At 36.7% G+C, this 17,687-nt stretch overlaps 1 protein-coding gene across 1 annotated transcript in view; it reads right to left on the bottom strand.

The window, feature by feature from the left end:
• Positions 1-63: 63 nt before the first annotated feature.
• The window catches only part of TIMMDC1 (translocase of inner mitochondrial membrane domain containing 1), a 25,615-nt gene continuing 7,991 nt past the window's right edge, over positions 64-17,687 (bottom strand). Inside the window, exons 5-7 of the mRNA XM_007106237.4 lie at positions 8,375-8,453; positions 5,053-5,163; positions 64-2,783 (exon numbers count right to left, since the gene is read on the bottom strand). Coding sequence (XP_007106299.1) covers positions 2,633-2,783; positions 5,053-5,163; positions 8,375-8,453 — 341 coding nt within the window. The 3' untranslated portion in view covers positions 64-2,632. The remainder of the gene's footprint in view (positions 2,784-5,052; positions 5,164-8,374; positions 8,454-17,687) is intronic.

Raw genomic sequence — 17,687 nt, forward strand, 5'->3', positions numbered from 1 at the left:
CATAGGTCAAACAAGAATAGATTTTGTTGAACTGGTTTTTTTTCTTTTAATAGGAGCAACTAAAAAATAAGTCAATACTATGAAAAGCCCAGATGAATGCTTCTTGATAATTCTTTGGAAAAAAGTTGGTAAGCCAAAGTAAATACTGTATTAGAGAACAAGGGCACAGCAAAATACTTTATACACACTGCTAACCTCTGTAGTTAAGACTGACACAACCAATAAACTGTTGAGGAAAATGCAAACTTCTCTAAGAAAAGATTTAGCAAAAGTTGTGCACGTGTACAAAACACACGCAAACTTTTTTTTCTATTTAAAATTTATGAACTAATCAATAACTTGTTCTAGAAAGTAACTGCAAATGAAAACAGCTTCATAAGTTCATTTTTGTAATAAAATTGGCATATCTATCTATTTTGTTACTTCAAAGACATATAAAGGAATTAAAATTTATTTTTAGTTAAATTAAAAAAAAAAACAGTTCACAACTTGAATGTTGGTATGTAGGGGACTTACACCTCAAAGCAATAGTAAGGTTGGAGAGTGATAATTTGTTTAGTTCACATTGGACTGATACTCTCCTTAAATGGCTTTATGCTAGTTTAATCTCATTTGTAAAATCTTTATGAGAAGGTTCTCATTTAAAATGAGATAGGTTTTATGTATGTACTAAAGAGTAAGCTGTCTTTAGCAGAAACTGATTGAAGTAATGAAAACAGCATTCCATAGGGCTTCCTTAGATCCCTAAAGTGGCTTTTCCTCCATGGTATTTCTGGATCCTTCTGACATCAGCAGAGAATTGAAAAGAAAGAAGTGGCCAACTGCTGTTCCTACATTACTTAACTCATGACTCCTCTTTCTCTGAAATTGCCTTCCATGCTCATTGGATCAGGAGTGGACGTGACTTAACCTGGGGCAATCAGACATTATTCTCATTTGAAAATCTGGAGTTGCACAGCAAGTTGACCAAGTTTCTCAAATGGGGCTGGATTTAAAACGTTTAATTTTGGTAGCTGTAAAGGGGCTAGATTACTCTATATAGTCTAAGGAACAGAGGTACACTTTTAAATGGTTGCTCACAGAACAAAATTACAAGAATTTAAACAAACAAACAGCAACCAAAAATAAAACCACACCAGGAATTGCCACATTTAGTTAAGATTCATAATCCTTGGACATGATCAAAAGGAGACCTCTAGAAGTAACCACAAAACAGTATAAACCTAAGAGACAGCTTACTTGTACTTTAAATAAATTATAGTAAATTACTGCTCATTACATTTAATAAATGTTACTACTATTTTTTCAAGTAGTAGTACTTTTTACTTTTATTATTCTGATATTTTTGTGATATGAATAAAATTATTTTAAAACCAACCATCTGATTTTATAAGTTGAAGGATTTAATCTCAATGTGGTTGTGAATAGAACAATAAACAGATTGACTAAGTACCAATTTGTCAGCAATTTATGAATGGGATAATTAAGAAAAACATGCTTTTGGGAGTGTGGCAAATGGTGAAAATGTGCTGGTGTGTATCCTTTTAACTGCTAATACCTGTTGTTAAATAATGCCCTGTGTGCCAGGGCATTGTGGTATGTTTTACACACATTGTTTCATTTAATACTCATTCTGAGGTAGATACTGTTTCATTTGACAGATGAGAAAACTTGAGACTTAAAATGGCTTGGCTGCAGGTCACATGGCTGCGAAGCTCCAGGGCTGAGATTCCAAGCCAGTTGTTCTGCCTCCAGAGCCCACGGCTTTAGGCCCTACTCTAGGCTGCTGCACAAACCCTGCTCACATTAACAACAGTATTTTCAGCGTAGGAACCAAGAGGTCTAACCCCAAAACAAAGCACTAGCAGTTTTTTCCTCTCAGTACACTCAATTCAGTCATTCTCACCTCTCACAGAGTAAAAGTTATAATTTGCAGGGCAGCCTCCTTCTCAGGCAGCAAGCTCCTGGAGTGTAGACAGTGTATCTATTCTGAGTAACTCTTGTATACTATAGCAGAGACACTTTGTCAGCATTACTGAGAGAGGAAACAAGGTCGGGCTGTTTCTTCAATAATGCTTATCTACTTCCTTTTTGTTAAGTTTTATATTATTTCAAATGGCACAGGAACCATCTTTGATTTTTATTAAGACAGAAGCAAACATGACCACACATTTAGGTCCTTACTGTTTCTAGGACTCAAGGGCACAAGGGTTTCACAGACCATTTGCCTTACCTGGTTCCTTCCTCTCCTTCTCCTAGTGATCCCTACAGTACTCTTTTAAAGGGCTACAAGAATAAATTTACAACCTGTACAATTCAACTTTAACGTTTGGGAAATCTTAATTTACTATTGTATAATCCAGGGAAAAGAAATCTATATTGATCAATCAATATAGATATAATGTCAAATATATAGATCAATCAATGTAGATATAAGTATGTACTTAAATTTAAGGATGAGTAAAGTTAGAGTAAAATAGCTCAATTCTTGGTTAAAAAAAAAAAGTAAGAGCAAGTCACTGCCACTACAGATGCCAGCGCTTACATCTGTCAGCAGCCCAATTAACTGGCATTCAACGGACATAGCAACACAGCTTTCAACTCTCCAATGAGTTTTAAGTCCAGAGCATGTTCAGTCTTTGTCTTGTTTATCTGCTGACGAAGGGTTTCTAGGAAGATTTAGCAGTGCTTCAATTTTCTTAGCATCGGCCTTGGATCGATTTTTCTGTAAATTACTTTCAATTTCTTCAGGGAGGAGCTCAGTAAAGTGTAGTCTGGCTTTCCTGTAATCAAAGAACAAGAAGGATATATCAAGTACTGCTCTATTTCTTTGGTTTTTAGGGAGAATTTTTTTTAGAAAGATAGTGTTTGTCTTATACTCTCTTACAACTTGTGAGCAAACATTGCTCCTTGCACTTCAAATACAATGACTTTCTTCTCCTAACCTGTTCCACTTACAAGCCAGCTAGGAGTCTCACATTACCAACGTGGACACTGCCAGGGCAGTAGCTCTGATCCTTGAGATATTCCAGAGTTCTCCAAGGGGTGACATGCAGTTGCTAAAGCGCCCTAAGCTAAGGTGTGAGCCTCGAAACCAATCTGTCCTCTTGCCCTCAGGGCCCAGGGGGGATGTGAAACACCCTGCCACTCTGTTGATAAACTCTCTGTTGACAGACCTTGTGGGACATGCACAAAGGTTATAACATTGGTAATCTCAGTACGGAAAAGTCACATAGGGCAACACTACAGACATATATTTACTAGGAGTTAAAAAACCTAATTTCCAAATAACAGATCAGTTCTTTCTCCAAGTCAAGTATTAGTGTCTTCCTGTCTTTAAGTGATTATCAGGGTCACCTATGACTTTCTTCTCAACACTTCATAACCAGATTTGACCATAGCTTCTTTCATAGCTCTATGGAAAATACAGCCAATGTTCTGTATTTTCTGCTTACTATGTCAATTTTCTAGATTCTCACTTTGTTGATTTCTCTAAACTGTAGTTATTTTCAAGCAAAGAAGCAGACATATAAAAGGTTCTTAACTATTTATTAACTGTCCTCAGAAATACCACATATATATTATATATATGTATATATATATATATAAATAACCTATACAATTCTGACACTATTTCCTTCTGCCAAAATATTCTTTCATTTCTATAATTCCAGTTGTTGTTTTTACCCATTCTTGAGGTTTTCCATCTCTAAATAACTAACCAACTTCTCTAGTTTTTTTTTTCTGGTCTCCTTTTATTCTGATTGAAATACAATTATTTGTTCATATTTTTCCAAATGTTAATTCTTCTATAACTTCCTATATCAGACTCAGATAACCAGATATTTTCCTTATTTCCAACTCCTTTCTCAAAGATTCCTTTTTAAAAAAGAAGTCTCTTAGGACACCTAAAGGGCTAGAAATAAGCTAATGCTTTCATGCTTTTAACTCTCCATAATATCAAATTTTACGTTGGCATTCAGAATTTTAAGTACTTTATCCTAGAACCTAGAGAGCTGCATATCTCACTCACCTTCTTACTATGGAGAAGAAGACAGAACAAAACAAACATATGTTGAACACTGTGGTGTGATTCTGCCCTTAGAACAGCTGAGAAAACTGAGGGCTTAAAGTTAAGGAAAACATCTATGGTCACAGAATTAATCAATAGTCTAGCTGGGATTTAAGGTTTGTTTTCAAGGTTTCATTGGCTCTAAAATCAATGCTTTTTCTCCTGTAGCACCTGTCCTTGGACAACAGATCTACAGATATTAAGAATTTCTGTGTGTGTGTGTGTGTGTGTGTGTGTGTGTGTGTGTGTGTTGTGTGTAGCACAAATGGAAGTTTCAAATAAAACCATGGGAAAAAGAAGACTGCTTATCTACCAAACTACCAAAGTAGCAGCAACAGATGTCATCTTAGTGGCCAGGAAGCAGAACCATGAGAATCATTTGTACCAAAGTGCTAGATGGCAGCCTATTATGATGATCTTAAAAAGAATTAGCATGAAGTCAGCTATTGCTGGACCCCAAGGAGTGACTAGATAAACAGGTGACAGTCTGTATCCTTCTCAGTGGCATCTAGTTCATGAACAGCCACTGTATCTACCTAATGCCTATTGCGTCCACAGCAAGAAGTAGAATCTTTGAATGTGGAGGCCTAACATGCTCTGTATTGTTCATAGACGTATGTGTAAACAAGGATATCATCTTTTAAATAAAGCCAAGTAAAGCTCACTCATTGCTGTTTATTTCCTTTAGGTAATTTCCTATGCAGTCAAAAACATAGGAAAAGAAAAAATATGCAACCAAATGAGATTTACAACATTTTAACTTAAAAAAAAATGTATCTAAGGAAAGATTCTCAATTACTGTCTTTCTGCTTTCCATTGTCCTTAATTAAAAAAATTAAAAGACCAGGTAAGGTGCCAGGTGAAGGGCTCAGTAAACAGAAACTCTTTGAATTGAGCGGCAACTTAGAGTACTTATTTCAGAGGGCACCACTGTTGGTGGATAGGAAAGCCACACACCCCGGTCTTAACATGCTCCTTACCGCTCTTCCAGTTTCAGCTCCTGGAGTGCTTTTCGATCCTTCTGTTTTGCCTCCTGAACTGTCTCACCACAGTACTTCTGAAGCGCCATCAACAGGCTTCCTATAGGAGTGCTGAGGGGGGAGGCAGAAGAAATGCTTAGGAGAAAGAGCTGTTAACCACGCGAAACATGAGTGTCTCTGAAAGGCGCGAGCAGCACCAAACGAGCCACTTGCTCACTGACAGGTACAGGAACATTTGATAATTAAAGTGTCCTTGTCAAATAAAAAAATATTAAGATAATTTCCTTCCTGGTCTGAAAAATAGGAAAAACAATCATTGCAACTTCCTAAATTTAACTGGTTTAAAAACAACAGGTCTATAAATTGGCTCTGATTTTTATCATGAATGATAAATAAACGGGAAAAAATATATTTATGACAAGTTCTAGTAAATAGCTTTATACTGAAGGTTTCTCAGAAATGAAAGTAATACCAGGAATGGTGCCAGAGCTCCTTAAGGGAGGGGTATTGAGGGAAGGATGCTACTGGCTTTTGGGGCTGAAGCCGCCAAAACATCCTAAAATTCAAGAGTCTGGCACAACTGTCTCACCCAGAATGCCAACAGTTACCCACTGAGAAACTGACTTAGATAATAATTATTACAGTAATGAAGATGGTTTGGTTCATGTTTTCAAAGAGAAGTTTTTGACTCTGACACAACTTAAATTCCTCTGGTTACAACTTAAGTTGTAACCACATTTAAAAAATTATTTTTGCCAGGTGGAAATGTTCATTGATGATGAATGGATAAAGAAAATGTGGTACTGTATATACAATGGAATATTACGCAGTCCTAAAAAGGAAGATCCTGTCACATGCTGCAACATGGATAAACCTTCAGGACATTATGCTAAGCGAAACAGGCCAGTTACAAAAGGAAAAATATTATATGATTCCACTAATAAGAAGCACCTAGAGTAGTCAAAATCACAGAAACAGAAAGTAGAAAGGTGGTTGCCAGAGGCTGTGGGGTGGGAGAAGGGAGAATTAGTGTTTAATGGGTACAGAGTTTCAGTTTCGCAAGATGAAAAAGTTCTAGAGATCTGTTGCACAACAACGTGAATACAGTTAACACTACTAAACTGTACACTTAAAAGTGGTTAAGATGGTAATTTTTATGTTATGTATTTTTTTTAACCTCAATAAAAAAATATTTTTGCTGCTAATTTCAGCAATTTTTCCCTTCAAACCAAGCTGGTATGTTAACAATACAACAAAAACATCAGCAATAGATTATAATATGTTGAATTTTAAAACAATTTCTTAATTAAAAAAAAAAAAGAATCCATAAAGTTACAGTGTTTCCTCCCCAAAAGGGGGTAGAAAAAGGGAGGGTAAGGGAGAAAGAACTCTTCTATTCAGATAAATGCCAACTAATAAAAACAGAATAAATGACAGAACTGGCAAATCAACATTTTGCAACTTTTACAATAACTGATTACATTAGGGATCATCAATGGATCACTGAAACCACTAGAAGAAAGGCATCTGGAGAACAGGCTATTTACACAGTCTCACCCCACAGATTCCTTATTAAGCACAATGGGAAAAAGATACCCTTGCAGTGGAGAAATTTAGTAGCTACCAAATGTGGTAGGCAGAATTCTAAAATAGCCCCCCAAAATTTCCTGCCCTAATTTCTCAACTATGAATAAATGATGAAATATTATGCCCATGATTAAATTGTTACATGCCAAAATGGATTTTACAGATGTAATTAACGTTACTGATCAGTTGAATTTGAATTAGCAAAAAAGAGATTATGTGGGTGAACCCTCTGCAAGGAGAGAGTTTTTTCCAGTTGGTGGCAAAATGGAAGTCTGAGAGATTAAAAGTATGAGAAGGATTCAACATGCTGGTTGCTGGTTTGAACATGGAGGGGGCACATGAGAAGGAATGTGGATGTCTCTAGGAACAAGGTGGTGCCTGCCAGCCAGCCAGCCATGAAACGGGGACTTCAGGCCTACAGCCACAGGGTTCTGTCAACAACCTGAATTTTATAGAAACAAATTCTGCCCACAGAGCCTCCAGGTAAGAACTTGCCTGGCCAACACTTTGATTTTGGCCTTCTGAAATACTAAGCAGAGAACCCATCTGAGCCTACCCAGACTTCTGACCTACAGAAAAGTGATATCGGGTTGGCCAAAAAGTTCACCTGCATTTTTCTGTAAGATGTTATGGAAAAACCTGAACAAACTTTTTGACCAACCCCATATAATAAATGCATGGTGTTTGAAGCTTCTGAGTTTGTAGTGATTTGTTACACAGCAACAGAAAACTAATACACCAAGTTAACATCACTTACAATGGATGACATAATATGTCTCTTGAGAAGGACACAACCTCACCTAATGTTGTACTCTTGGTGAAAACATTAAACCTAAATCTAATCATGAGGGGATAATCAAACAAAATTGAGAAATATTCTGGGCGAAAAAAAGGCAGTGGAACTGTTTTAGCTTAAAGGAATCTAAAGAGACATAACAACGAAACGCAACAGTTAGATCCTGGATTTTTAAAAATTATATATATATGGCATTATTGTAATAACTGAGGAATTTTGAATATGGACCCTATCCCTATCTTAAATAATATTCAATCAATCAATGCTAAATTATTTATTGTGATAATTGTACTGTGATATCATTGGAGAATGTTCTTCATCCTGGGAAATACATACTGATATATTTAGGGCTGAAGAATTATGAGGTCTAAAATACTTTAAATGGTTTAATCAAAAGAAAAAAAAAATAGAAAAGGAGATAATACACGTCCCACACATAAACAGAGAGGTAGAAAACAAATACGGAAAACTGTTAACAACTGGTGAATCTAAGTAAAGGGTTAAATGGGTGTTCAATGTTCAATTCACTCATGTTTTCTACAGGTTTTAAATGTTTCAAAGTAAAAAGTTGGAGAAGAAAATTCTTAAAGTTTATTAAACTAAACAAACAAAATCTAACCCCCAATTTTTTTATAGAATGTGCTTGTTAACTGTTTCTTATTCCTTTTTCCTGCTGCTTATAAGTACCTTTGCTCAAACCTCAAATAGTTTCAGGTGTTAGAGATATTTAAACTGTTTTTATCCGGCGAATACTAGAAGTAAAATCAACAACTGGGGTACAATCAGAATTGGACAGTCAAAGCTACTGCTAATACAAGACTAGAGACCTTTTATAGGCTCTAAGTATTAAATTTGTTCTTTAGAAATGATTGCAATTTTTAACAGAGAAGGGATTAATGAAATTATATTAATTTAGAATCAAACCATGTTAACACTTACCCCAGCAAGGCTCCAATTATGCCACCAGCTACCAAGCCATGCAGGCCTAAGTTTATTCTAAAAAGACTTCCAGTGATAGCTATTTTAAAAGAAACAAACAAAGGGCAATATTAAATCATCTTTAAACACCAGAGTTCCATTTAAAAATGTTCCTCCATAAGAAGGACATAAATCTCCAAGTAAGCTTTTTGAACCCAACATTAATATACCACCACAACCTAGATTTCCTGAATCAAAAATGCCAATACAGCCAGCTTCTCATCCACTCTGCAGGTTCAAATGAAGAAATGTTCCTTTTACAAACAGAATTGCTCCGTCGGTTCTATGGACCCAGCCCCTTCTCATTCTGCTTCATTTTTGCCAACCTTGCCTTAAAAATCTGTTATTTCTTCACTCCCACCTCTTTCATTTCTTCCTTCTTTAAGGAAAGTTTTCCCCAAATAAATAACAAAACCTTCACAAGCCCCTGCAGTTCATGTCCTCCCACAGCCTCACCTTTCTGTACTGCTACGCTACACCTCTCAAGCAGGCCTGCAAGTGGGCAGTTGGCCTACAACGCCACCTGGTGGCCGGGGCACAGGTCCTCTTTCCTTCCCACTAAGACTACACCCAAGATGTCCATTCATTTTCCTCTTTCACTACGTACAACACAACGAATGACACTTCAGGTGGTAACAATTTTAAAATTAACATTTGAGGTTTATAGTTCTTATTTAAGTACTATATATTCAGTGTTTTAACTTTTCTAAATTAAAAGAAATTTTTCAAGTGATGATATGAAGTTGTTTGTAATATCCTATTATTATTATTTTATAGACTATGCATTTAGAGCGTACAGCACACCCAGTTATCCAATTCTTTAACTTTTTTTTTTTTTTTAGTATTTTGGCTGTGCTGTGCAGCATGTGGGATCATAGTTCCCCGACCAGGGATCAAAACCCACGCCCCCTACATTGGAAGTGTGGAGTCTTAACTGCTGGACCACCAGGGAAGTCCTCGTCTTTTCTAAATTTTTAAATTAACAAGAATAAAAATCACCTTTAATTCCATTATCCAGAGACAGCAAAAAATTTGGTCTTTTTTTCTAGGCTTCTTTTCCAAACAAAATACTTTTTAAAAACCTATTAGAATAGCCAAACTCTGGAACACTGACAACAGCAAATGCTGGTGAGGATATGAAGCAATAGAAACTTGCATTCATTCCTGGTGGGAATGCAGAATGGTAATGTTACTTTGGAAGACTGGTAGTTTCTTATAAAACTAACATACTCTTACTATACCATCCAGCAATGACACAAGAGTTGAAAACTTTTGTCTACAAATACCTGCACACAGGTGTTTATAGCAACTGTGTTCATAATCATCAAAACATGGAAGCAACCAAGATGTCCTCAACAGGTGATGGAAAAATAAACTGTCGTACATCCAGACAATAGAACATTATTCAGCGCTAAATAGAAATGAGCTACCAACTCATGAAAAGACATGGAGGAATCTTAAATGCATATTATTAAATAAAAGAAGCCAATCCGAAAAAGCTACATATTGTATGATTCCAACTATACAACATTTTGGAAAAGGCAAAACTATGGAGATAGTTAAAAAGATCAATGGTTGCCAGGGGTTGAGGGTGGAGCATGGGGATCAATAGGCAGAGCACAGATTTTTAGGGGGGGAAATACTTTTTATGATACCATAATGGTGGACGTATGTCATTATACATTTCCCCAAACCCATAGAATGTAAAACACCAAGTGTGAACCCTAAGGTAAAGAGGACTTTGGGTGATGATGTATCAATTTAGGTTCTTCAATTGTAACAAATGTACCACTCTGGTGTGGGATGTTAATAGCCAGAGAGACTATGTGTATGCAGCAGGGAGGAAGTATATGGCAAATCTTTTATCTTCTGCCCAATCTTGCTGTGAACCTAAACTGCTCTAAAAAACTATTTATTAAAAAGGTGGTCAGGGGCTTCCCTCGTGGCACAGTGGTTGAGAATCTGCCTGCCAATGCAGGGGACACAGGTTCGAGTTCTGGTCTGGCAAGACCCTACATGCCTCGGAGCAACTAAGCCTGTGCGCCACAACTACTGACCCCAGACGCCTAGAGCCCATGCTCTGCAAAAGAGAAGCCACAATGAGAAGCCCACGCACTGCAATGAAGAGTAGCCCCTGCTTGCCGCAACCAGAGAAAGCCCGCGTGCAGCAACGAAGACTCAACGCAGCCAAAAATAAATAAATAAATAAATTTATTTAAAAAGGGGGGTGGTGGTGGAGGAGTGGTGGGGTTTAGAAGCTGCCAGAAGCCAAACATAAAAAATGGAGTCACACTCTTTGTTACACAGGACCATATTTCTGTGAACAGTCTTTTTCAATCTGGATGTTTTTCTTTTTCTTGCCTGAATGCACTGGCTAAAGTCTCCAGTATAATGCTAAATACAAGTGTATTCATCTACTTGTCTTGTTCTCAATGTTAAGGAAATCATTCAGTCTTTCACCATTAAATATGATGTTAGCTGTTGTTCATAGAAAATCTTTAAGTTAAAGAAGGTCCCTTTTAATCCTAGTTTGTTGAGTTTTTATCATGAATGTTGGACTTTTGTCAAATGCGTTTTCAAACTAACCTTGAATTCCTTAAATAAGTTCCACTTGGTCATGGTATATAATCTTTATTCGTTGCTGGATTTGGTTACTAATATTTTGTTAAGGATTTTTGTGTATATACTCTTGAGGGATAGTGATCTGTAGTTTAGTTCTCTATCTTCATCTGGCTTTGGTATTAGGATAATATTAATAGCCAGGGAAGCCATCTGGTCCTGGACTTTTTGTTGTGAAAAGATTTTAATATTTAGTTTATCAATTTGTTATAGGGCTATAGGGATTTTCTATTTCTTCTTGAGCAAATTTTGGTAATTTGTATCTTTTTTTTTTTTCCCCTTGGTCAGTCTTGCTAAAGGATTGTCTATTTTGTTGCTCTTTTCAAAGAACCAACTTCTGGTTTCATTGATTTTTCTCTTGATTTCATTGAGTGTCATTCTAATTCTATTATTTCCTTCTGCCTGCTTACTTTAGGTTTATTTTGCTCTTCATTTTCTAGTTTTTAAAGGTGGAAGCTTAGATTATATGACATCTTTCTTATTTTGACTACACCTCATAATTTTTTTATTTTTCCACACTGTGGCATGAGAGATCTTAGTTCCCTGACCAGGGATAGAACCTGCACCCCCTGCATTGGATGTGTGGAGTCTTAACCACTGGACCACCAGGTAAGTCCCTGCACCTCATAAATTTTAATATAATGTGCTTTCATTTTCATTCAGCTCAAAATATTTTAAATTTACCTTGTGATTACTCTTTGGTTTATGGTTTACTTATGAATGTGTTGTTTAATTTCCAAATATGTGATTTTCCCCCAATTTTTTTTAGTTTAATTCCATTGAGGACAGAGAACATACTTTGTGAGATTTCAATCCTTTTAAATTTATTGAGACTTGTTTTACAGCCTTGCATATGGTCTAGCTTACAGAATGTCCCCTGTGCACTTGAAAAGAATGAAAATTCTGCTATTGCTGGGTGGAGTGTTCTAGAGATGTTACTGTGTCATGTAGATAGATAAGTGTTCACGTCTTCTATATCCTTGTTGATTTTCCCTCTAGTTGTTCTATCCATTATTAAAAGTGGAGTATTAAAGTCTCCAGTTACTGTAAAAGTCTCCAGCAACTGACTGAGTTGTCTATTTCTCCTCTCAATTCAAAGTGTTTGCTTCATGTATTTTGGAGCTCTGTTGTTAGATGCGTATGTTTCTAAATGTTTTATCTTCTTGGTGGATTGTCCCTTTTAACATTATAAAATGTCCTTCTTTGTCTTCTAGCACTTTTGTCTTAAAGTCTATTTTGCCTGATAGTAGTATAGTCACTCAAGCTCTTTTTCTTACTGTTTGCACAGTATATCTTTGTCCATCTTTTGGTTTTTTTTTTTTTTTTTTTTTCAGTGTGCGGGCCTCTCACTGCTGTGGCCCCTCCCATTGCGGAGCACAGGCTCCGGACACGCAGGTTCAGCAGCCATGGCTCACGGGTGTAGCCGCTCTGTGGCATGTGGGCTCTTCCCGGACCGGGGCACGAATCCATGTCCCCTGCATCGGCAGGCAGACTCTCAACCACTGCGCCACCAGCGAAGCCCTGTCCATCTTTTTATGTTCAACTAATTTGCTCCTTTAAACCTATATGTCTCTTGCAGACAGCATATAGTTGGATCCTTTTTAAAATACAGTTGGACAATCCCTACTGATTGGAATGTTTAATCCATTCATGTTTTAATGTTTTTATTGATATGGTTAGATTTAGATCTGCCATTTTGCTATTTGTTTTCTATATTATCTAATTCCTTTTTGACCTTGTTACTATTTTTTAAAGTTACTATTTTATTATTTGCTTTAGGGATTATACTATGCATCTTATCACAGTCTACTTCAGATCAGTACTAATTCCAGTAAAATGTAGAAACATTGTTCTAATACAGCTCCACTCCTCTCCCTTCTTTGTGGTAAACTGTCATTTATGTTATGCATAGATGTTTGAAAACAATACAATGTTATTATTATTATTTTACACAACCGTATGTATTTTAATGACATTAAGGGTAAAAACAGTTAAGAAAGTGGAAACAATAGATTCACAAACTCTTTCATATTAACCTATGTATTTAACATTTCTAGTAATTTTCATTTCTTCCTGTGGAGCCAAGTAACTATTTGGTGTCATTTCATTGCTCCAATATAAGTCCATTCCTTCCCCCTTTTTTGTGCTATAATATACAGCTTTAAATGTTATATGACCAACACTTCAATTTTATTATTATGTAACTTTTTTAGATCAGTTAAGAGAAGAAAATATGTATTTATACTGCCTTCAAGAATTACTTATATAATTATCTTTATCAATGCTCTTCATGTAGAATCAAGTAACCATCTGATATCACTTCCTTTCAGCCTGAAGAACCTCCTTTAATGTTTTTGTAAGGTGGGTCTGCTAGCAATGAATTCTCTCTTTGTTCATCTGTCAACGTCTTTTGCCTTCAATTTTGTAGGATGGTTTGCTAGATATAGAATTACTGATTGACAGTTTATTCCTTTCAGCACTTAGTCATTCTACTGACTTCTGGCTTCCACTGTTCTGATGAGAAGTCAGCTGTTAATTTTATTGGGTATTCCAGTATGAGTTGTTTTTATCTTGTTGCTTTCATGATTTTTCTCTATCTTTCCACAGTGTAACTATTATGTGTCTAAGTGTGAATCTGTTCATGTTTATTCTTCTTGGAGTTTGTTGAGATTCTTGGATGTGTAGATTAATGTTTTTCATCAAATTTGGGAAGTCTGTGGCCATAATTTCCTAAAATACTTTTTCTTCCCTTTTCTTTCTTTCCTCTCCATTATCCATGTGTTAGTATTCTTCATTGTGTCCCACAGATCTCTGAGGCTCTGTTCATTTGTCTTCATTTTTAAAAATTCTGTCCTTGATAAAAGATAATCTATATTGATCTATCTTCAAGATCACTGATTCTCTTATGCTCTCTCAAATCGGCTGTTGAGCGCCTCTTCTCCAGTGAATTTTTAATTTCCATTATTTATCAACTCCAGAATATTCACTTGATTCTTTTTTAATAATTTCTACCTTTATTGATATTTTCTATATGGTAATTGTCATCACACTTTTATTTAATTCTTTTAAAATGGCTTGAAGTCTTTTGTCTGCTATGTCCAATAGATGGCCTCTGTCAGAGACATACCCAGTGACTGGTTTTTTTTAAGTCTCCTGTTTTTGTATATCCTGTGACATTTTGGTTGTTTTTGAAAACCAGGCATTTTAGGTAATAAATGATAGCAACACTGGAGTTGGAACATCTCCCTACCCAGGGGCATGGCTGTGGTTCTTTGCTTATGTAGTGATTTGCCTGTACCAATTCTATGGACTCTTTGTTTTTTGCTGTTGTTGTTTTTGTAGAGTGCAGCCACAGAAGTCTCTGCTCAGTTTTTATTTTTATGTCTGGCTTCCTAGGAATCATACCAGCTTGGTAGTCAGTCAATGATCTGTCAGAGGTTGTGATTACACATCTTAAGCCAGTAAGGCTGCTACCTTTTGTCAGTGGATTTGTCTGTGGCTTGAAGAATGCACTCAAGGTTTAGGCAGTTTATAAATCCTTTCTGGCTTTTACTTTCTGTGTTCATGAGGCCTCACAATTAACCCAAAATAAGTAGCTTGCTAGGGCCCTTACCAGTCTCTCCTGAGTGTGCTTACACATACAGGTAACTTTCTGGAGTTCCGGGAATTAATAAGATCTTACTAAAGTCCTTTTTGGCTTTCTTGTTCCCTGGATATCCCTGGTAAGATTCTGCCTCATCTGCCAGTCTATTGCTTGCCCCAAACAACATCAAAGCCTCAGGTTAGCTGTGTGATACTGTCCTTCCCTAACTGTTTGCTATTGTTTTCAGCAACACCCTTAGGCATGGAATTTTCTGTGCTCTGCTCGATATCAAGTCAGTCACCTCAAACAGCAGAAGTGCTGATCCTCCCAGCCTGCCCTGCCCTTGTGGAACTTCTACATCATGGAGCTGGATGTTAGGAGGTGGAAGCAGCCCCAAGCTGAAGCACTACAGACTACTCCCACTGTTCTGAGATTCAGTAGAAATTCTTGAATAAATGCTTCTCAATTTGTTGTGTGCCTCTGGTCAATTCTCAGAATCTTTAAATGGTTACTTTTGATAATTTTGTCCTGTTTTATTATTACTTTTGAGGGAGAGGATTTGCCATGCTCCTTACTAAGGCATTCTAGATGTTGAATATACTTTTATGAATGTCCAGACCAATGCCAAATAATAGTGGTGAGGGAAGACATCCTTACCTGAGTCTGACCTCAGGATAAATTAGTGTTATACCATTAATTTTAATGTTGGTTGCTGGTTTGAGACAAAAATATATATTGTATCAGATATATATTTCTATTTTTATTTTACTAATATTTACATTCAATCAAAAAACCTTTATTCTACCCTGCTATTATGTTAAAAAATTGTGAAATAAAAGGCAAACACTTTCTCTGAATTCAAGTAAATCGTCTAGTAGGGAAGCAAAATGAGTAAACAGCTACAACATAGTGTTATAAATGCTGTGATAAAACTGTTTACAGTGAACTATGAGAACACAGGGGAAAGGTACCTAAGATAGGAAAATGTGAGCTAAGAGAACCCTCTAGGGAAGCTGAAGCTGACAGATGAAGTGAAACTTGAAAGACAGGTTAAGTATAGAGCTGAATGAAATTAGTTGTGGGAGTTGGAAGGTGGATTCAAGCAAGCATTCTTGTAAAGCAAGAATATGCTGGGTTTGAGAAATCCAAGTAGATTATAAGTTTTGGGCAAGAGTGGTGCATGGAGGTCAGGTCAAGAATCAACATTAGAGTGATGGGAAACTATGGAAGAATCTGAATCAGAAAAGTGTTAAAATCTTATTCATATTTTTAAAAAGTCAGATAACAGTAGAGATGAAGCAACCCAAGATTAGAAACAGGGAAGACCTGTAGTAGCAGTGGGAACAAAGAGGAGGTGAGAGAGTCCATATATATTTAAGGAATAAGACTGATAGAATTAGGGCTTCCCTGGTGGCACAGTGGTTAAGAATCAGCCTGCCAATGCAGGGGACACAGGTTCAATGCCTGGTCCGGGAAGATCCCACATGCCGCGGAGCAACTAAGCCTGTGTGCCACAACTACTAAGCCTGTGCTCTAGAGCCCGCGAGCCACAACTATTGAGCCCTCGTGCCACGACTACTGACGCCCACACACCTAGAACCCATGCTCCTCAACAAGAGAAACCACTGCAATGAAGCCCTCTCCCCGCAACTAAAGAAAGCCCACGCACAGCAATGAAGACCCAACGTAGCCAAAAATAAATAAATATTTTATTAAAAAAAAGATTGATAGAACTAGAAGTCTGGAAAGGGGAAATAAAGGGCAGAACCACATCATTAACTGATTTCCAATTTTGGGATTTAACAGATGACAGAGAACATATAACAGGGGTAAATTTGCAAGTAGGGGCAGAAAGACAAGAGTTTGGTTCGGACATAGGCATTTGAGCCTACAGAATATCCATGTAAAAATGTTCACAAGTTAAAACAGGGCAAATTCTAGCTGCTACAATGCTATTAATGCCTATTTCTAGTTTTATATTTTTAGATGTTTTCATTAAAACATTAAGCTCAAATTACGTATATGTGCGTTTGCCTGTCTGTGAATACACAGAGAAAGAGAGAGTGCACCCAAAATAAAAGAGAGCACAAGTGATAAAGCAAATGGGCTAAAATGTTAATAATAACTGGGAATTCCCTGGAGGTCCAGTGGTTAGGACTCTGTGCTTTCACTACCGAGGGTCCAGGTTCATTCCCCGATCGGGGAACTAAGATCCTGCAAGCGGTGCAGCTGGGTGGGGGTGGAGTAAAAAAACAATAACTAATATCAGTACTAAAGGGTATTGCTCATGGTGTTCCTTGTATTTTATTTTTGCAACTTTCCGTAAGCTTGAAGTTATTTCCAAATAAAAATTAAAAAACTGTTATGTGCAGTATATTTATGTTTTTGTATGTGAGAGAATGTACATGAATTAGTGAGTGTTTGCATGTATATGCAGTTAACTTCATTTACATTTCTGGAAATGTACTGGATTTGTACTGGAAATGTAATGAAAATGTTCAATACTTTTTTTTTTTAAACATTCATTTTAAAGAGGGCATTATCTACCAGAGGCAGAGAGCTTTAAAATAAAATCCAATCTCTTACCATGAAAAATCTGGCTCCTTTCTACTTCACCTTACCAATCTCATCTCAAGCCATTCTTTCCCTTATTCACGATGTTCCAGTCATATTATCCTGCATTTGAGAAACCTTAGAGCCTTCACCCTTGACGTTCTCCCTGCCTAGGCTACTCTTTGTTGCAAGCCTTGCTCCTTCCCATTCTTCAGGTATCAGCTTAAATGTCACCTCTTTAGAAAGGTCTTCTCCAGTATGGTACTGGCACAAAAACAGAAATAAAGATCAATGGAACAGGATAGAAAGCCCAGAGATAAACTCACGCATATATGGTCACCTTATCTTTGATAAAGGAGGTAAGAATATACAATGGAGAAAAGACAGCCTCTTCAATAAGCGGTGCTGGGAAAACTGGACAGCTACATGTAAAAGAATGAAATTAGAACACTCCCTAACACCATACACAAAAATAAACTCAAAATGGATTAAAGACCTAAATGTAAGGCCAGACACTAT

The sequence above is a fragment of the Physeter macrocephalus genome, chromosome 1 (genome assembly GCF_002837175.3).
Source record: "Physeter macrocephalus isolate SW-GA chromosome 1, ASM283717v5, whole genome shotgun sequence".
NCBI lineage: Eukaryota > Metazoa > Chordata > Mammalia > Artiodactyla > Physeteridae > Physeter > Physeter macrocephalus.